Raw genomic sequence first — 22,198 nt, forward strand, 5'->3', positions numbered from 1 at the left:
ACTAAAGAAAAGATTTACCTCTCACAGTCCAATGGAATATGTTGTCTGTTCAGTTGGATGGTGACTAGGTTAAAAGTGGGCTTTCCCTGCACATCTGGACCATACCTGTTGGTGCAAGCCACTAGTAGATAGGGGAGGAGGAACTCAATGTGTTAGCATTGAAAGTGAACTACTTCAATGTCCCTCCATTATTAATCAGACTTCCAGTGAAAGAAGTTCAATGTTCTTCAAAGAGACCACAACAGAGTGATTAGGTTGTGTTAACCACCGTGCTGCAACCAGGCATTACAATCGACGGTAATTAATTATGCTGTAGCACTCAAACTGAAAATCAATGATAATGCAAATTTGCCATGCTCAATATCCAAGGATGACTCATACTTAAATAAATCAACATACAATCTTCCCATATGAATAAGACATATATTACGACTGCAGGAGGCGATTGTACAGGGCACAGAGGCTGCTCGTTCCGGAGGTGTGCTGCAGAGATGATAAACACTGAGTATGAGTCACATGAGCTGAATGCAAGTAGAATCTGATACACCAACTGATGCCCCATCCCTATGAATGTACGTCTGAAATGGGTCAAATTACCAAATACTCTAGTGGAACTGGGCACTGTGAAATGGTCCAGAGACCCTCCCTGTGCAGGCACGGACTCTGGGGGAGGGCTGTCTGCTGTGGCCCATACAAGTGGGCATGTTGACACCCATGCTGGGGAGATGGGGGTAGGGGTTGTTAAGAGAGAGAATGGGTTTGAGGCAGGCTTGCCACCAGCCTGGCAGGAGGGAGAGCACTGCACAGGCAAACAATAAGCAAAGGCAAACTATTCCCGCCCTCCAGGCCAGCGTGAGAGGCATCGTTTGCTCAGGTCCATCAATACAGCAATGGCCCATCAGCACTGACCACAGAAGCAGTCTCGCACACACACCTGCTGTGGGGGGTGGGGTTGGGGGTGGTATAGGAAAGGGTTAAATAACACTCACCATGCCATAAACAAAAATGTGTACGAGACGCGTCTCTCTCTCTCTCTCTCTCTCGCTCTCTCTCTCTCTCTCTCTCTCTCTCTCACACTCAGTCCTGCCAGTAGGCTTTGGAGATGTCAGTTGTTAGTCAGGGGGAGGGGAGGGGGTGTGAAGGGGATGAGTTGGGAGGGGGGTCTTTGTAAGGGAGGTGGGGGGGATAGAACAGAGCGTTCTATTTCTCATTGCTGAGCAGCTGCTAAGCAGAGAGTCTTGAGTGGCGAGAGACAGTGAAAGAGACAGACAGACAGAGAGAGAGAGAGAGAGAGAGAGAGAGTGTTCAACAACTGAGTGAGCAAGTGAGCAAGCCAGTGAGAAGGAGAGACAGAGAGGCAGGCAGGGAAAGAGACTGACACACTCACACACGCACACATGCACACACACATGCACACACAAACACACACACGCAGCGTGAGGTAGAGGTTGAAGCAGACACTATTCGTGCGTTCAGGGAGGACCACAGTCGTGCAGCTTGCCGGGGAAGTGAAAGGAGTGTTGTTTTTCAGCGCACGCTTTTGTCCTTTGTGTTTTCCTGAGGGGGGGGGTCTGCTCAATTTTTCCCCAATTCCTTATTGTTGACTGAAGAGAGAGCAGGAGCACCGGTGCCTCCCTGGAACGCATCTCGCCGGTAAGCAGCACCACCAGCTCTATGTGTCCATTCCTCTGCTCCCTCACTCCTTTGCCTGCTCCTTGCTTCTCCCTTCTGTCTCCTTCCTCAGCTGGGGTCTTGGGGCTTGGGGTTAGATGGTTTGTGTAGAGCGTAGGCACATGGCAGTGGCGCCAGTTGCCATGCCGGCATCCTCTGCAGCCAGCCATACATGGGCTAGACTGGGATAAGATGCAGAACAGAGAGAAGAAGGGAGGGATGGGGAGAGAGAGTATGCTCTACTTTCATCACGCAGAGATCAGTCAACTGGGGCTTGTCCTCTTTCACTGCAGTGCACTGTAGGATTGCAAACAATCACATTAACATATATGTGCATATACACACACATACATGCCACAGTCTGCAGTGTGTTTATGCAGTACAATAGATCAGCATCATCCTCCATGTACATGTACATAATACTTCTATATTGTCTAAATTTTCAGTACTGTAAATTCTGATTCTATTTCTGCACCAGAGCACAATTTTAACTATCAATCAGGTAAAAGATTGATTTTTTTGTTGATTTTTACATCCTCAACATAAAACCATCAGTTACCACAATAAAATCTACTGCCTACCAGGGATATTCTTTACAAATTGTGATGATGTTCCCTGAATTTAGTTATGAGAACCTGGTGCTAGCTTTGTTTGAAATGCCATTTTACTGCTCGGGTGACATTTGGAGAGGCATGAAGAGGAAGACATTAAGCATGCAGCACTGATTAGCTGGGGTGTGTGTTTTAACCTTGTGCATTTTCACACCTAGCTAAAACACAATAGCCAGTGTAGAAATGGTGGGAACAAATTGGGAGCAAAGAAGACAGAGAGAAAAAAGAAAAAAAAATGAATGAGATAGTGAATGGATGAACCACTCCTTTTTTCTACTCAATTCCATGGCTACTCTCAAATGAAAGGAGGGAACTAAAAAAGACTTCACACCTCTGAAGAAATGAGGGAAAGATGTGTGAATGAAGTGGTAAAATAACAAGATCTCTCATACATACACACAACATGAGCCTTGTGTTTTGATGAGGATAGAAAGGCAGAGAGAAAGAGAGGGAAAGAGAGAGACAGAAGGAAAGAAGAAGGGAGGCAGGGAGAGAGACAGAGAGAGAGAGAAAGAGTGAGAGAGAAAGAGAGAGAGAGAGAGAACCATGATTTTCATGCTGATTCTCAAGCTTTCCAGAGTTTGAGTATAATCTGTTTTCTCTTTAAAGCATGATGAATGGATTTGCAGGGGTGAATCCATAATAAAGCTTTCATACAGAACCAGTTTCATACTCTTGTTATAGAAATAAAATATACATAGATAAGTGTAGAAACAAAGAGTGTCTGACCCAGCACTAATGCGCCAATACTGGAGCCAAAATATTAGAGTTAAATGGCTGTATAGACCTTAACAAGATCCATTGTCAGTGGTTTTTGCACAACACAGACTGTTGAAAATCTGTTCCTTATTCAGCTTCTAAATCCAATTGAATCAAACAATGAATATATATGCTAATGAAAAATGTATTAGCATATGTAGCAAAGATTCCTTGTGAATTATGCCAACAAATTTCTGATTCTCATATACAGAATCAACAGAGCCTGAAAAGATTCATACACGTCTGTTGCTAGGACACTCCCTTTGAACATTTTATAGGAACACTCTGATTGGCTGCAGCAGCTGATGCATGCTTCTCACCCAAAATCTCTCCCTTTCGCCCATGGAAACATGCCTCGCCTTCTCTCTCTCTCTCTCTCTCTCTCTCTCTCTCTCTCTCTCTCTCTCTCTCTCTCTCTCTCTCTCTCTCTCTCTCTCTCTCTCTCTCTCTCTCTCTCTCTCTCTCTCTCTCTCTCTCTCTCTCTCTCTCTCTCTCTCTCTCTCATCCTCCTGCTGCCTATCTAGTCCTCTTCATCCAGTCTTTCCATAGTCATCACATCTCTTTCAAATCTGCTAGAAACACAGGAATTCACTTACACGGCCTTCCAGTACAAAATGTCTTCTTTCTTGCTGTTTGCAGTTACCATAAGCCATAATAGTGACAGGGACCAACAGGATTTCCTCACAGTTAATTGGAGTTAAAAAGGCCCAGGGGATAAATTCTTAGGGAATGTGTATGTCTATATAGAGACTAACTGGATAGGAATTAATGAGTCTATTCCCTTCTTTCTGCATATTTGACATTTTGTAATTTTGTGCTATCAATAATAAGATAAAGGTAGGTGCAGTGACAAAATATAAATGAATGGACAGCACACTTTATACAGCTATACACAGCACTCATTAACTGAATACACAATATATATAATGTGCACAAATGGGGTACAATACATGCAATACATACAGTACATAGATTTGTTACAGCATGTACCCAAGCACAGCTAGATGAATAACCTCACAATGGCAGTAAAAGTAGAGAGAGGTGATTGTTATCTTGTGATTGGGTAGGGAGCACAGATTTCACTGGCAGAATGGATGGTTTGGACTGATGATTTAACTTTCCAAATTGTGGAAGTGATTTCTGAAGTATTGATTTCGGTGGGATGAGATAAGAAGCCCTGAGATAAGATATGGGGATCCATAGAGTATGTCACAGATGCTGCTTTTTGAAGTAACCTTAGCAACACAATGCCTGGTGCCAGTGGGGGCAGAGACTGGTGGAAGATCACTTTTCCAGATGGCTTGTGGAAGTAGACTAAGACTAGCAGTTTGGAGTGTGTTGCTTGGTCCACAAAAGACTCAGAGAGCTGTATGTTCTGTGTGCTGGGGGTTCTCTGTGCTGTTGGTTTTCTGTGTTGTGTGTTATCTGTGCCATGGGTTCTGTATGCTTCTGGTTCTCTAAGCTGTCCTCTGTTCAATGGGTCTCTCTGCTGTATGTTCTCAGTGCTGTGGATTCTATTTGCTGTGCATTCTCTGTGACTTGACTTGTCTGTGCTATATGTTTTCTGTGCTTTGAGTTCTCTATATACTTTGAGTTCTCTGTGCTGTGGGTTCTATTTGCTGTGCATTCTCTGAACTTTGAGTTCTCTGTGCTGTATGTTAGCCATGCTTTGATTTCTCTTTGTTGTGAGTTCTCTCTTTTGTGCATTCTCTCTGCTGGCCAGTAGCCGTGGAGATGCAGAACTGAGGGTGGGGGATATAGAAGCCCCTTCTCTAACTCTTCCCCTGGCAGGTATGCAGCATGGGAAATAAGATAACAAGAAGCAGGATTGCAGTAGGGGGTGTCAAGGGATTTGGAGTAACCTTGAAATAAGCTTATACTGTCACCACTGCAGTACAGCTGTGTGTGTGTGTATGTGTATGTAATGTTCATGTGTATTGTGTGTATATGTGTGTGTGTGTGTGTGTGTGTGTGTGTGTGTGTGTGTGTGTGTGTGTGTGTGTGTGTGTGTGTGTGTGTGTGTGTGTGTGTGTGTGTAAGAAGAACTGTGAGAAGTGTTTGATGGTTGGGGTTGGGTTGGGGATTGAATTAACTACAAAACTTTGTAAAGAGCACATACTCTGTAGATGTTTGAAGAGTCATTGCTGTAATTTGCCACTATTTCAACTTAAAGGTTGGGTCATTGTTCTGAGATAACATTAAATATAGTTCAGTTCTTTACAAAGATCTTCTTTAACACACTCTCCACAAACTGCTATAGCACAAGGTCAAACTAAGAAAACGTGGCTGTGTAGTCATCTACATTATTATCACAGCAGTTGTTGGCAGATATTCAAATATCCCCATGCTATAAGAAATGAAACACTCAGGAACAGAGAACAGTCGGAAATGTCTAACAAATGTGCTAGAATAATAAATCCTGCAACTACAATAGAATTTGACTGCTTATTGATTTATCCAAGTACGCAACTTGAGCTCACCTACATGAAGCCAGTGGAAGGCAGACTGCCATGCTAATGGCAGTAGCTATGACAAGATCCTGTGCTTACAGAGCTGACTAGATGAGGAGGGGGAGGTGAATTACATGATTAGATGAGCAGATGATTGCAGCACACATCTATCAGCAGCATACTTGATCAGTCTTAGAGGTCAGAAATCCAGGACCATATATTCACTACCTTTTCCATCTCATTACAAGCATAAAAAGATAACAGTTCGCCATTTGTAGAAATGTGTTTGCTAATGGGTTACAAAGTGATTTACTCATGCGATATACTAGAATGACCATAAGGCATTTTTATGCAACCTTAATTGTTAAACTTTTTCTATTCCTTGGTACAAAGGAATTGCTGATTCAAATAGGATACTTTCCATATATTCAGTTCATGATTTGAATTAAATGAATAATAAATGGATTAGAACCAGTGTATTTCACACCCCTCTAAAGTTAATTACACTAGCTCAAATGGCCAATTAATACTGAGACTTAAGTTATGTAAAAGCATGCATTTCATATAGAAGCAAGAACTGCAGTAGACTAAGGTATTTCAGGCAATTTGTGGTGACCTTAGCGCATTTACAACAGTCTCTTCTAAAAATATAGCAAAAAACAACTTAAAGGTTTAATATTCTTGCCATATGAGAAATCACATTTTGAGAAATCACATTTATAGTAATACAGTAGAAGTTAAAGGCAAAGTGAGTCAATATTCTAATTTTTTTCACTTTAGAATTTAACACAATTCCAGAGTTGACTATTCTCTCAGCAACTGTTGTTGTCCTTCATTAGCTCCACCCTAGTATACCCTGTCTTGTCTTCCAATGGGTGGCAGAGAGGCGGACTGGCCTTGGTCCTAACTCAGCAGCTCCTGGGGCCTTGGAACCCTCTGTTTGGCCAGAGACTCTGATGTACAGTTATGCCAGAGCCAACTTTGAGCCCGGCAAGCAGGCCTGAGGAGAGGGTGGGTGAAAGGAAGCGCTAAATATGGCCTTGGCAGAGAGAGACAGCTGTGATGGGCTGGGCAAGTCTGCACTCTAGCACTGTGGTGCCAACACATTCAGAGGCCAGCATGCTCAGAGAACAGCACACCGAGATGCACCACACCCTTGCTGACTGCTGGAGGAATGTATGGTGCTGATCAGCCTATATAGTTATCTACTCACTGTTCTGCAGTGGTCGGTGCTGAGCACCTGTGCATGCTTCCCCCACAACTGCATGGTCAGGATGTGGTTATACAGAGAGCAAGTAAAAGCAATAGACCAAGCGCTAATTGACATTTATTTAAGTAAGCGTGACCAAGCGCAAGCTGACCACCTGCATAAACCCAGCTCCAATGCCATGATGAGAAAAAACACTGTCCTGTTCAGTTTAGCTACTGGGAAGTAAGTAAACTATGAAACTTCATCAGTCAATAAAGAGTTTAGACTGTTACATAATGTGAGGGAGTCGAGAGTAGCACAAGATACTTTTCATGATCTTTTGATGTGAAGTCTGGTAAGTTCTTCATATTAAACCATTTATTATCTCTAGAATCGTACTAGGCTTAGCTGAATCTTATCTGGAATTGTAGCCTCAGCATGATCGCAGGGCTCATGCACCAGAGTTGGTCTTCTCATCTCCACTCATCTCCCTCAGCCATCTATCTTTAAGCCCCAAGAAAGAGGAGCAGCGGGCAGAGCAGAGGGCACCGGGTGGTGGGTATTAATCTGGCAGCCATTCCAGCTCAGGGCATGCTGCATGCTAAGGGGCTAGCTGCTGATACAGACTCAAAGACTCCAATAATATAAACAAACTCAAACATGCAGAGAATGATTAGCACACACATTTCCTATCTGAGTCAACTCATCAGCTTCTAGCTATCAAAGACTAATTAATTTTCACACAAATACTCACATGTGGGGGGCCAAAAACACATAGACATAGTCCTTCATATTAAAACCCCTTAGAGTGGGAGCAAGAGTGAGGACATCAGCTGAAGATACACACCAACACATACCCTTAACAGGGCTGTAGACATATACACACATACACCATTATGGAGATGCAGACACATGCCAACACACGTGCTTATGGGGCTGGAAAAGCTACCACAGTGGCTCTGTTGGAAGACAGCAGAGAGGTCTGGGGAAGATCATTTGATTACCATTCATGCAGACCACAGGGAGGGAGAGCAAGGTAAAGCAATAGCACAATACAGGAATGTGTGTGTGTGTGTGTGTGTGTGTGTGTGTGTGTGTGTGTGTGTGTGTGTGTGTGTGAGACAGAAAAGGAGAATTTGTGTATACAAGTGCATGTGCATGCATACTGCTCATACCTTTTGCTTAAAGATATTCTCCTTACATTCATGTTCATAAAGGGGCTCCCCAGAAAATTATCTGAGACAGCTGTTCTTTAGGAAAAGCAGCACTGGATATTTGAACACCATCACACTGTCAACAATGAAAGCATGCGCTGGAAAAACGTGCAAGGCAGTGAAACTGCTACAGTAAACTTTTTATTCAAAAAAAGCATCCTTTTGCGAATGAGTGATAACTGCTTGGTTATAACTAAAGATGGCAGTACAATTCCAGAATGTTCTGCTTCTGACCACAATAAAAGTTAATGAATGGATTACTGAGTCCCTCTATGTAGAAACATCAAACAATATGAAAATTTCCCCTTAGACCCATACTCAATCTTTCTTTTGTCAATTCTTAAGCTGTAGCACCATTTTGCCTTTTCTATAATGTGGTCTCAGGTGAAGGGGAGAGGGAGCGATGGAGCTCCTTCCCCACTACGCCTCCGCCTCTTGATTGCTCCCACAGGAGAGAGGTGCTGAGGACAATGCTGGGCAATGGCTGATGGTCTCTGGTCTTTTGCTTGTGGCATCTCATTACCAGCAGGTCTGGCTCAGCCTGCCTTGCATCAGCTCGAGAGAGAGAGAGAGAGAGAATTATTAACAACATTCTCTCCTTCAGAGAGAATTCTCACCTACTTCAGACATGCGAGGGGAAAACTGAATCTGTCACGACCTGATCTCTCTCGTCACGACGACACCCTCATAAATCCACAGCTACATTTCAGCGATTATGTCTATTTGGAATAGGGTTCTTTCCTCAAGACTAAAGGATGGATGTATGCATGCTATGCTACATGTTGCAAAGAAAGAATATAAGGCTGGGTGAGTTTATTCTGGTTTTGGTGTCAGGTATCTGCCTTCATTTGTATGTTGTGTAGTTATTAAATGGAAATTATTTGTCCCATTTTAATATGTAATCAGTCCAGAAATACATAGCTATAGAAACAGTATAGAGCGTTGGCTATAAGAGCAGTTACAAAACTCAAAGGATAAGCTTTTGAAGAAAAAAAAAAAAGATTCTAAAGTTCTCTGCAAGAGTGGTAGTTGGTAGAGGGATATTATTCCCCCAAAAAAGTCATTCACATAAGCAAATAACTGCAAACATATAATGAAAGGGGATTAAAATATTTCTGTGAGAAATGCCTGAATTGCACTAATTCAAATATTGCGGAATTCATGATGGAAATAGAGGTTACGGCTGCTGCAGTCATCCACCAAACAAGGCCAGACTGGAAGAGTGCTCAGCACAAAAGCACGCCTCCAAGACCTGGTTCAGGATTCACTGCTTCCATTGTTAGCCATACCTTCTCACAAATGTCATATAAAGATCATGTCAAGGCAGTCAAGGTCTTGATATTGTATTCTACATTTGGTTTCAATCTGTTACTTTGTGTTACAGAAATAAGAGATCCAGTGACAGAAGCTCTCTGCTCTCTCAAAGTAAAGCCAAGAGCAGCACATCTCAGAGAAGGCTGACCATTGTAGTGCATGTCTTATAGATTAAACCTCATCAACCTAATAATGTATTGTCAAAGTGTCAATACCAGAGATGAAAGTTCACTGAGGAGTGGTTGGCCTTGCTGTGTCTTGTCCTACAGACATCCTTCTGCCCCATCAGTTTGAGTTCTAAAGAAATAAACTTATACAAATACTAATCCTAATATGATATTTAACCATCTGTGGTTGTGAATTAAGCAGTCCATTCTCGGTCCGAACAATAACTTTTCTACACAGTCAAGTTCCTCAAAAATATCTTTTCAATTTTAATGACCTTGAAATTTGTGAACAATACAATAGTCAGTACCCTTCAAAGCATTAGGCTACAGAGAAACTGCCCCATACAAACACTGGCATCTCAATAACCCTGTGACAGCCAAGTAAGATGAGACCCAAATGCAATCAATGTATATATATGCCATGGCCTCAAAACCAACTGCTCTGATTCAGTCACTGTGGACTTCCTGATCATGACTCAGGCTAATAGGGCTGTTCTGGAGTCAGAGCTACTAGCTGTCTGAGGGCTGCAAGGGCAGTGAAGGGGTCCATCCAGCTGTCAGGTAACTGGGCCAGCATAGGGGTCTGTCCAACTAGCAGGCTGCTCAAAAGCCACTGCAGACAGCACAGCACTGTGGACCATGACACATGTTCCTGCAGATTTACTGAGTGGACACCTCTATTATTCATGGAGCTCACTGGAACTCTTAGAGGATATGGCTGAGTGTGTGTATGTGGGTGTCTTAGATGCTATGTCAGATTTATAGACTCCAGCAGCAGAGACACTTGATTCAAATCAAACTGAATTAAAGTGTGACCTGCCCACAGACTACAATCAAGGATTCCTCTTTGGGGTTATTTACCTAATTGTCAAACAGACTGAGGGAATGGGATAGGGCTGAACATTACATAAGACCCCATTACACACATGTAGTTCAGAATGAAATGCATTTCTAATTTCTAACGTCATTCTAGATTTGATATGTGTTCATTTGTACTCTTAATTAAAGATGCAGTCTACAAAGTCATGAGGTCTGATAATAAGCAGCATCATTTTGAAAGGTTCATTCTGGAATTGCAGATTTCAGCAGTTGCTGACTGTCAACAGGTCATCTTGGAAAGTACTATTCTTAGAGCATCTAATGCTTTTGCACAATGAAAGAGTAATGTGCATGCTGTCAATTACTCTCAAATACTGTTACGAGGGCTCAGAGCAGCATGTGTGATTGGTTATACATGAAGGTTAACCAAAGATTTTAGTTCATTATCAGGTGTTATCAGCAATCTTTAAAAATGGACAACTCTGTCTGTCCATTATTCAAAGTCAAGCTGACATGTAGGCTAGCACAATTTGGTTAATTGAGAAGTTACCAAAGGGTGTTCACTTTCTGTTTCATAGCAAATGCACCCTCACTAACACTCTCACTAAAAAAAAGAAGTAAAAGCTTTCACTTGTCACCACACATTCAAGACTGTAACCGATTCTGCAATTCTAGCATTTCTCAAAAGCCTGCAATAAAATCGATTCTCATAACTTTGATTTGCCTCATGCTTCTACTGTACACCATATACATAATAATTCTTTTCCTACAATGTTCCAATATGTGTTTGCATCTGTGTGGAAAACACCATGTTCACATCCTACAATCTAATCCCTTTTGGCCTGCTGCCTCACTGACAGACAAGCAAGCCAAGGTCAAAGCCTAGCATTATATTCAGCTCCCTCCCTCTCTTGCTCTCTTCCATGTTGTTTCTGTGGCAGGCCACATTTTCAGTAGTTCCCATACTCTCTCTCTCAGGTGGTGGACGCTGATGCTGTGGTAGAGCGAGAGGAGCAGACAGGCACCCGGTGGATGCAGTGACGTGCTCTCAGAGGAAACTCGCAAGCAAAGGTATGAGGCAGGAGATGGCCAGTGATGGCCCATGGCACCCTTCTGTTTCATAGCCATATGGCACATGGAGGGAGGGGATACAAAAAGACTGGAGGATTAGAGAGCCGAATAGTGTATGTGTCCAGCCCTTCAGTGGCAAGACACAGAGTGTGTCCAGCCCCTCAGTGGTGAGGCAGGGCCATGACTAACAGACCTACTTCCTATTTACTATCAGCAGTGTTTCAGTTCGCCTTTCAGGCTACTCCACACTGCCTGCCCTCAGAGACAATTTGTACTCCAAAGTCAGCACTGTCGTTTTTCCCACTTATCTTTTCGTTTATGCCTGAGGACTTGAATGAACACTAAACTTCAAAATAAAAACAAAAAAACAAAATTACAGTTTGAAAAAGAAAACCACCTGTCGACTGTAAACCTTTAAAAGAAAATGGAACAAAATGTTAGGGGCTTTTTATGAGGGTTTTTATGTGTGGAACTGATGGAAAGATTAAACCAAATACAGTTCAGAGTGCTATTTAATTCACAGGAAATTGCACTTACAGAGTCACCTAACCCCAGGCTTAGTTTAAAGCATTCTGCACAGCATCAGTTCTCTTATATAGGACCATAGAGAAGCGATTCTATCAGACAGAATCAGAAACATGCACCTACAAGCACGGACACGCGCACACAAAACTTGCCTTTAAATAGCAGTCAAAAAAAGGGAAGCGTGAAAGAACAGTGAGATGCTTACATGTGGAGTTGCAGCTGTGACTGCACAAGGCTGCTAGGCTGAGGAGGAAGCGCAGGGGAAGAGGAAACCCAGAAAGGTGGGAGAAGGCAAGCGTGTGGTGGCTGGTAGGTAACAACAAACGAACACATTTCTGTTGAAGCGTAAGCTGCAGTGGAATAATTCCCAGCAGGCATTTTGCTGAGAAAGCAACTACGATGTGATGAAGATGGCAGAGCTGGAGCTAAACTGCAGTTCTCCGTCCCATTTAAAACTGGCATACGGCTAAAATGCTTAACACTTAGTATTTGCTGCTCCTACTGGACTGAAGAGGGCTAGCTTTTTTGTGTTTGAAACCAAAACAAGGTGCTTGTTTAGCCTTACGTTTAGTCCAAAATTGTGCTAGCCATGTAATTTCATACAGCCATGGGAGTGGTCCAGCAGAAAGGTGGGTTGCAGTTCAGTGGACTTTCTTGTTATTGTCAGGCACATTCTCAGATGCTTGAGGCTGATGATGGCTCCAGCTAAACAGAATTGGAGGGAAAGCCCAGTGGGCCGGCCATGGAAACAGGGCTGTATTGGTGGTTGCCGGGATACATGCAGTGATAAAGGAAGTGCAGTCTCTGTACTGTGTGAGCGTATCCACACATTGCATCACCATTTGACGCCAAATAAGAGGGTAGCAACCCTATTGTTTGAAATAGGATTGTTCTTTCAGCACATCAAATGCTTATGTCAGTGTTTCCAGGAGCTTTTGCTGTGTTTGTTAGGCTTACTGCATTTAGGAGAGGTGGCGTTGAAGACCCCATGTGACTGATGTTTATAGATTCTATTATGGCACATGCATTTTGACAATAAACGCACTTGAGCCTCTTGAGAAAGCGGAGAATGCTTTTCATGACATTAACAAAGTCACCTGGGAAACTGCCATCTCAGGAGTCCCTTGAGCATTTATCATGTTTAAGGGGCTTGGTCTCTTATACATGGTGATGTGTGAAGTGAAGGTTGGTGAATAGTCTTCAGTGGTTAAGCATCATGTGAATATATTTTTAATATATATGGCAAGACAATATTTTACATAAAAAAAATAATATCTACTTTACAAATTATTCTTCATGATAATGTACTGTATTGCTGTGTTTATTGAGAGTTTTATGCTGTTTTTACTATTACTGTGGTGGCATTGAACTATTCTAATATTGCTAGTCAAGCAAAACACAAGTGGGTGGCTTATTTTCCTCCATGTTTTCCTTAAATGACTGCTTTATTCACTTTATGCATTACAGCAAACATGCTAAATAACAGGAAATACCTAGTTTGAAATCTTAGAAACAGCTGAGCATTCTATAGTCCAAGACCTCAGTGAGCAAATCTACATTTTTTTATCAAGTTAAAAACAAGGTCTAATCAATGCTTTAACCACAACCAAAGATGTACTTCCTTTATTCTGATGAAGCCTGAGGGCTTCACTGAGGGTAACTGCAAATCAACACTGATGATGCCCAGTAGATGTCAATGCCCTGGTATGCATATGAGCTAGATATGCTCACAGTGTACATCCCCTGACCAATTCCCCAGCACCCCTGACAAAATACAGTAATGGCTCAAATTGATCTAGATTACCCATAGCATGGTCCTCCAAAACCTGCAGCACCACCAGGTGCTGAGGGCAGGACAATAAGATACATATTTTAAAACAAAAACAACAACAAAAAACAAACATAAAAACACTGATGGGGGGAAAAAGGAAGAGAAAGTGAGAGAGATAGAGTGAGTAAGAGAGAGATAGAGACAGAGTCAGCTCAGTGCCACGACCAGTGAAACAGTCCTTGCTACATATATATATTTCCACACCAGGTTTGTCACTATAGTTGCCTATAAGATAACTATCCCCAGTGACCCAGTGGCTCATGCACAAAGTTATCTGGTTATACCTAAAGAATGCAGTGCTGGAAGCACTGAAAACTACTAAACCAGGTTGTCAGACATCATACAACAAAACACATGTGCATCTCTGCCTGCAAGTGTCTCTTATGTAATGCATAGTGAGATCCAGCTTCAGTCTAGAGCCAGGCTGATGACCAACTGAAGTGGTTGTGTTGCTCTCTACTGTATGCATCTGTTGTCTCCCTTGCTTAGGTTTGCTGGCCATGGGGAACCTCATTAAGGTCCTTGGCAAGGATTTAGAAAATTGTCCACATTTTTTTCTGGACTTCGAAAGTAAGTGCTCATTGCTGTGTGGTGTGTTATGTGTCAGTGTGTGTGCAACATCAGGGTGGATGTGCTGAGCTTGGAGAAGGTGTGGGGCGAAAAACATAAGATGGTTGATGACAAAGGCAATGTGATGGGCTGAAAGATTCTGTGCATCCTCACACCTGTATGGAGAAACTCATTTATAGAGAAAAAGGACTTTGGAAGAAGTTTCAATGTTTTATATCATGTCACCACCTCCAAAGCCCCTGTCCACCTAGTCTCGACAGTACTATTTAGTCCTTTTCATCCACTCCCCCACACTGTGTACATCCCCTGATTCCGCACATATCTGTGTACACACATGTACACACCACACACACATTTCCCTGACCCTCCATCACCCACATATCTCTCCCTTCTCTCTGTTCCAGGGGGATCATGGGAAATCTCCTGAAAGTGCTGGCTTGCACCGAACTTGAGCATGGCCCAATAGTTTTCCTTGACTTTGAACGTGAGATCATCTGCTTCTTATTTTTGAGTTTTGTTTCTTTCTTTTTTTTCTTTTTTTTATTCATTGTCCCTCCCCATTCGCTGTCATCTCAGGTTTTATTTCCTTTTTTCTCTAGTCCTCTATTTTTTCACACACAAAAAAAGTGCATTCAAGAGTTTCAGTGTGCAGTGGCCATGATTGTGATCGGTCTTCTTTCCAAGTCTAGTGTGCACAGTGCTAAATATCTCTTATCTTTGCAGTTAGATTGCAATGACATACATGCAAAATAACCTCCATTGTCCATTAGTTCTCCCCCTTACCCATAGTCTATGTCTACGTCACCTGTCCATACCATGTGAAATTTTGTTTGGCTTTCAGTGGGTGAGTAAGCACGGAAAGCTAGTTAAAACAGCTTGTGTATGAACTGAGGAAATGGAAGTGGACATAGCCTCTTGCACTGGGAATCTCCATTTCTCTCTGTTCTCTTTTTGACTCTCCTTTAACCCCTTTAACACTTCTTCCTTTCCCAAATAACAACTGCTTTTCCAAAACCTCCACTCCTTGGCCAGCTCCACCTCTACCATCTCCTCTCCAGAGCTACACCAGCTCCACTTGCATGAGTGCCCAGTAGGCTCAGAAAGGCTGCTGTGCTGTCAGCTCTTACGCAGTGTGGCCAAAACTCAGTTAACATTATTTAATTTTACATTTTAATAATTTCCCCAAATCGATAGTGTCACTTCTTAACTGCTCAATCTAAAGGCTTGTGCCAAGCCGTTAGAATTATATATGGCAAATTACTGTTTAGTAGTGGAGGTGTGTTAACGCTTTGTAGTTTTGTGGATTGCTGCGTAAGAGGAGTGCAGATAGCCTCCCTGCTCACCTCTGTACTGTCTCCAGCATACAATGGTCACCTCTGTCACAGCTCACATTCTCCTTTCTCACAGCCTTCTGCTACATTCTATGTAAAACAAAGGATTAAAATATTTTTCTCCTGTGACACCCCTGACAAATGATCATACCACATCTCCAGTTACAGCAGCATTAGTCTCCTATAATCTCCCTATAAGGCTGAAAGTCCTCTAGATGCACTCCATGAATTTGAGATCTAAAGAAGGAAATAAAAATTACATTACATACAACTAAACCAGAACTGTATATAATACAAAAACAATTTCTTTTTACTGCCAGGTTTTGTAACATAACAATGAAAGAAAAGACTGTGATACTTACCAAAAGTTGATGCATTTATCAATATAAAGATTATTGTTTTATTGTTTTATTATCATTGAATTACACTGCACATACATACAATGTTAAAGATCTGAAGATAAAAAGCACAAATTCTAGGGTAAGACAGACAGAGAGAGAGAGAGACATAGACAGAAATTCATACAGACAGAGAGGCTCTAATAGGGTAATTAAACCAGGCTACACTACTGAGCATACACTATGGCACTTCAGGAAGACAGCTGCTTCACTGACTGAGGCTGTGAGACCACCTCGCTCATACAGCTCATGTGCTTATTAGCAGAGCTTGTCATCCAAACAGACCCCTTTAAACATATACCCACTCTGATAAACCTAGAATTTCAAATGACCTCTCTCACCCTATATTTGGGGTTGCTGAATGTGTTTCTACCCCCTTCCCAACTTCAGATGCAATCAGTACACGATAGACTTGCACCCTGAATATCTTGGAGAAAGTTTCCATAGTTATCTGTCTACAAACTGAGCCATAATGTGACAACTATGTCTGAGCAGTTCAAATAAACCAAATAAAGTTTCCACAGTGCATCCAACCGAGGGTTATTTAGGTGTGTTTAGTCACATCCAGTCCAGACTACCCAATGGATCATCTTATGCACTCACTTGCAGCAATCCCCATGAGATCCATTTTATATACAGCAAATTCTCCAATATTCTTCCACAAAATCTAAATGCTCCCTATGTATTTCAGAGTCAGAGGAACACTGTAGTTATTACAAATCTGTTGATTTATTAAAGCCATCTCTCAGTGGCACTGGGCAGGACATCCTCTCTCTGTCTCTCTTTCTGTGCTGAAGTCAGGGATGACAATACAAAATTAACACCAAAATTTATTCACAGTTTGGAAAGTCTACTTTCCCCTTGGGTCAGTCCAGACTTTAAAAGAGGCCTTCATATTTGAGCAAAGTAAGGAACTCTGTGTTTGCTTTCCTGCCATCAATGTGAATCTATGCTAATGTAACTTGAAAGCCAAGTTACATGCCAAACTAATGGCTGCCTGTGAGAAACGGAACAAACGTGAGCCCTGTCTGACAGAGGTGATAAAACATCCAGGTGGCCAGAGGAACCTTAACTGGAAAGGACACTTATTGTCTGACTTTAAATCATATTCCCACCAACTTCCATAAATTCTGAGCCTGGGCCCTGGTGCACTCCTGCAGATGCCCAGCCCACGGAGGCTGAGACAGTCGTGTGGAACCAGGTCAGTGCTGTGCTGGAGGAGGCCCATGGGATACTGGCCGAGCTGCAGTCCTACAATGGAGCCGGGCAGGAGATAAGAGAGGTGAGGACATGACAACACCTCTCACCAAAATGGTTGGAAAGATACTGCGCAGTTCCTCTTTGTGAATAAATGTGTTAAGGGGGTTGTTTTGTAGGTATATGCTCATAGTGCTGTAGTGTACTGTAGGGCGGGTACGTAGGGTTTACTCAGAATAATAAAAATAACTAGCACCGATATGGTCCAGAGAAGCTGGGTGGTTTTCACTGGTAAAAGATCTACAGTCTGAGTATTGCTTGGTTGTTCTTTTCCTAGGCTATCCAGAATCCCAATGACCTCCAGCTACAGGAGAAAGCCTGGAATGCTGTCTGCCCCCTGGTGGCCAAGCTGAAACGATTCTATGAATTTTCACTCAGGTTAGGTGAGTGGGTGGCCAACATCTTTGCCATTGCCTTTTTTGGTCGGAAGTGTAAATGGGATCACGTGTGTGGGGCTCAAGTCAATATGGCCACTGTGTGCGGAGAGAGCAGGCAGGCACTCCCGCCTGCCTTGCCTCGTCGAGACGTTGCCATGGTTACCGCAGCCAGCAAAGCACAGAAGAGGCAGCACTCCCGCCCCCTCTGTGTGTGCACTGAAGATCCAGCAGATCAAGGTGGTGATGAGCCCCAGCCTGTCACTGCTCCTGCAGAAGCCTCCCTGAAAGAGCCATGTGAGAGCACCTGAAACAGGAGAAACTTGGTACACATCGAGTGAATGAAATGATGACTGCAGGAACACAAATGCGCACATGCTGCACCCTTCCCGACGCATCCCGGTATCCTTCTCTCCATCGTGGCATATTCACTCCCTGCCTAACAACTCAGGAGAATAACACTGCTCAGCAGGCCCCCAGATAAAACATATCAGCTTGTTATTTATAGACATGCTGCTGCATATTTCATGACTCCTCTGGAGTAATGCTAAGGCATGCTAATCACATTAACAGCTCAGTGATGACGATTGCTCAGGAGCATGCCACACAGGGCTAGACACTGTTCAGAGCTGCTGTGTCCTTTGCCACTGTCCTGCATAGTTTCTTTTTATTCAAAAGAGTAGGCCATTATTAACTGACATATTTAACATGTATTAAAAAAAGAAATATGCATCAGCGGTCAGGGTTCCAATCATGACCAGGGCATCTCCAGTGTGATCCCTTAGGCAAAGTCCTTAACGCTATCCACCCACCTCACTAACAATGAGAGTTCAAAACAAAATAACACTGGCTCGGATGCCACATGGGTCAACAAGATCTGCATTAGATACTGGAAAAACAGGGCAATCTGATGAGAAGTGAAAGACATATAGTGTATATATGGTCATTATGGCCTTTATTTGATGCACTTTGTAATATTTGTCATTGCAGAGAATGCCTTGCGTAGCCTCCTGGAGGCGCTGACGAGCCCTCCGTATGCTCCAATGCAGCACCTGGAGAGAGAGCAGGCCCTGGCCAAGCAGTTTGCAGAGATCCTGCACTTCACACTCAGCTTTGATGAGCTCAAGGTGAGACTAACCTCCAAAACTGACTTTTCCAACCAGGACAATCTTTTCATGCAGACAAAAGGTGCGTGTGCTTAAATGTTCCAGCGTAATACGCATTCTGAACATGACAAGCTATGTAGTCAGTACGCATTCTGAACAAGCTGCATTGTGTTCCCCAGATGACAAATCCAGCCATTCAAAATGACTTCAGTTACTACAGGAGGACCATAAGCAGGAATAGGCTGAACAATCAGCAGGTAATGTGTTTCCTGTTATTGCTGAACCAAAATGACTTGCTTATCCAAAGTGAAAGCCCACCTGCTTGCAGCACCAGCATATGTATGTGTGAGTGGAACTACAGAACCTGCAAACTAACCAATATTCATCCTTACTGTAGTTAGAGGCAGAGAATGAAGTCAATAACGAAATGGCCAATCGGATGTCTCTTTTCTATGCGGAAGCCACACCCATGTTGAAAACCCTGAGCAATGCCACAACTAAGTTTGTGTCAGAGGCAAGTAAAAGTGTTAATTCAGTATGTAGCACTGCTCCAAAATAGCAGCAAAAAAGCCATCACTATATTAAAATGACTAAAGGCTCTTGCCCTCTAGTGGCCGTCACTTCTATTCCATTAATATGTACTACAGAACAAGACACTGCCCATTGAAGACACTACAGACTGCTTGAGCACTATGGCCTGCGTGTGCCGGGTCATGCTGGAGACTCCGTAGGTTTTTTGCTTTCCCCACAGAAAACATCCTGGGTTTCTCCCAGGCCATACAAGCATTTCTATGTCATCTTTATGGATTTTGTGTAGCTCAGTGAGAGTAACTGATAGTAACTGACCTGCCGCTGTTGCGTTCACATAGGGAGTATCGATGCCGCTTCTCCAACACAGACACCATGCTGTTCTGTATGCGTGTGATGGTGGGCGTCATCATCCTCTACGACCACGTTCATCCTGTGGGTGCCTTCGCCAAAACCTCCAAGATTGACGTAAGAGCCACAGAAACGGTTCTGGATCCTGCTACTTGTGCCTTTTTCTGACCTTTGTGTGTATGTATGTAAGAGGGTGTATCTTCCAAGGAAAAGGATGTTTCTATTCACTGAGCTTAAGGTTCTATCTCCAGTTCACATAGCATCATGCAATTACACAACTTATGTAGTTTTGTTTGAAAAAACAGCTACCCTGTGTGTATCTGTTTGTGGGTATGGTGTGGCAGAATTGCTTATTAGTGAGTGTGCAGGCATGTTCATTGACACAGTAGGGGTGAGGATGAGAAGGGCTTGACCTTTCTCTAAAGTGCTGTGTATGTGTGTGTGTTGTACAGATGAAGGGCTGCATCAAGGTGTTGAAAGATCAGCCTTCAAATAGTGTGGAGGGACTGCTGAATGCATTGAGGTGAGGACGAGGTGTGAAGTGTATGCTCACACACATTTCAGTACATTTCAGAAACATGCTTCTTAAAGATTAACATGAGAACATCATGTCTTAAATGCTGCTCCTTTTAAAAAGACACAGTATGAACAAGATACTGAAACAAGTATGAACAAGTTTCAATGAGGATATGACACACACCCAATAGTCATCAACTAGGGTACATTTTTGGTGGAAACTGTCAACAGGTGGTGTAAATCAGATGGAACCGAACCACATGTATTGAACCCCGGAGCTGCTGGAGTAGCCGTATTTGGCCTTTAACACAGTCCTGTGCTGCTTCTCACCTGCAGGTATACAACAAGACATCTAAATGATGACAGCACCTCGAAACAAATCCGTGCCCTACTTCAATGAGAAAGGGAGACGTTGGGGGAGACGGGGGAAGCAAGCGAGAGTGAATAAACATGACTGACAGAGAACAAAAGATGATGGCTGACAGTCTTGGGTGAACCAACCTCAGAAATCTGTTTGTTTACAAAAATTTAATGCGCAAAATTATCTCAATTTCAATAACCTAAAACAGAGAGAAATATGAAAAAGTATATTGTCAATTGTTCATCATGTCTTTGATTTTGTAAAAAAAAGAAAAAAAGATTATAGAGAGATATATATGTAGGTATATTGAAATACAAACTGAAAGAGAACCATGGCCTACCAGGTGAGAGCCCCTAAAATCTAAGAAATTATTAAAATCCTATGATCAGAAAAAAAGGCTCATATAACAATACACTTGTGCAGATTAATTTTGCATATATAAAATAATTCTAACTCTTCCTTTGACATAAAAAAAATCTGAAAATGGCCTGCCACAGCATGTATAGATCAACTCTCTTTTCATGCATTAGAATCAAATGGAGTTTTAATACACTTGCCACATCATGTCATGCTTCTTTCATTGCATTCTGGAGTTATAGTGTTCGAGATACAACTAGATTTCATCTCTTCTAGAGAGTGTCAGTTACAGAATCAATTTATGACTCAGATACCATGTCATGCTATTCCTGCATTTCTCGATATAAATCCACCAGTACCTATTAAATGAAACTGATTTATGTTGCTGTATATACACAAAAAGCACAGGCTAGTTTTGTAACCAAGATAAGCATTTTGTTAAAACTTATTCACTAGTGCTGTACAGCAATACTCCACCAAGGTAACAGCTGCAAAAGCACTGAACTGTTTTAAATAAGCTGTTTGAAATAAGCTGTGCCAATACAGGATGAAGAGTGACCAGCTTCATGAACACAGAATAGGCTGTGGCAGGCTACACACAGAAGGGCCTGATATGAGCTTTTTCTGATCCAATGAATTGTGGCAGGTGGGATTCTTGGAACTTCTGAGTAAGCCACTCATTTTGCTCAGCACCATTAGCTATTTTCTGTGCCACTGCTTCTCATTCAGAGGCATGTAGTATGATAGGAATCCAGAATGGAGTGAAGAGGTCAGGAGGTGATGCCCCAAGCCCATGAAACAAAGGGCCACTGTACACCAGCCTCTTAGAAAAATACACAGCACTCAGCAAAACACAGCAAAGAGTGACCTCAGTTCTACTTCTACTTATCACAAGTGAATTGCCAAATGCGACTGACAATGCCTTCTGGAAGACAAATGTTGGGCAGGTCCATTCTCTTAAACTGTAAACCATATGAATCACTTACTTACATACACACACACACACACACACACACACACACACACACACACACACAGCGTAGAGCAGAAACACAGAATGTTAATGTGTAAATAAGTGAATAAGCAGAGGATTTTCCACCAGGTGCCTGAGGCCCAGGAAACAGATGTGCTTACATTCAGCTAGAGGATATTTCTTTTAGTAAGAGGCAAATTAAGAAAAAAATAAAATAAAAAGATCACATCATAAAATGAGTGCGTATTTTAAAAAGATGAATTATATAAAAAAAGATTAAATCAACAATGCAGTGTTGTACTTTTGATGTCTATAGCCCTTAGTCTTAATTTGATCTTACAGTATATTTTTTTATACAGGAGTATGTTCACAAACATATTCTGTATAAACATATAGATGGCATGCTGTACACCTTCAAACAGAATTGTGTAAATAGTGTTTTTATTCATTTTCAA

The 22,198-nt window shown here is 42.4% G+C and overlaps 1 protein-coding gene across 4 annotated transcripts; it reads left to right on the forward strand.

The window, feature by feature from the left end:
- The first annotated feature begins 1,359 nt into the window (after positions 1-1,359).
- fam49al (family with sequence similarity 49 member A, like) lies at positions 1,360-21,808 on the forward strand. 4 transcript variants are annotated; one of them, XM_027006404.2, is made up of 12 exons: positions 1,360-1,653; positions 11,173-11,265; positions 14,111-14,191; positions 17,081-17,202; positions 17,455-17,560; positions 18,542-18,678; positions 18,837-18,914; positions 19,055-19,171; positions 19,305-19,384; positions 19,527-19,653; positions 19,989-20,059; positions 20,389-21,808. In XM_027006404.2, exons 3-12 carry the CDS (start codon positions 14,122-14,124, stop codon positions 20,450-20,452), a joined length of 972 nt encoding a protein of 323 aa, XP_026862205.1. In that variant the 5' UTR covers positions 1,360-1,653; positions 11,173-11,265; positions 14,111-14,121; the 3' UTR covers positions 20,453-21,808. The 4 variants fall into 4 exon arrangements, with proteins under 4 accessions (XP_026862205.1, XP_026862201.1, XP_026862202.1 ...); XM_027006400.2 differs by lacking the exon at positions 14,111-14,191 and adding an exon at positions 14,596-14,675; XM_027006401.2 differs by lacking the exons at positions 1,360-1,653; positions 11,173-11,265; positions 14,111-14,191 and adding exons at positions 11,963-12,099; positions 14,596-14,675.
- Positions 21,809-22,198: the final 390 nt, after the last annotated feature.

This window comes from Electrophorus electricus, chromosome 8 (genome assembly GCF_013358815.1).
Source record: "Electrophorus electricus isolate fEleEle1 chromosome 8, fEleEle1.pri, whole genome shotgun sequence".
In the NCBI taxonomy this organism is placed as follows: Eukaryota; Metazoa; Chordata; class Actinopteri; order Gymnotiformes; family Gymnotidae; genus Electrophorus; species Electrophorus electricus.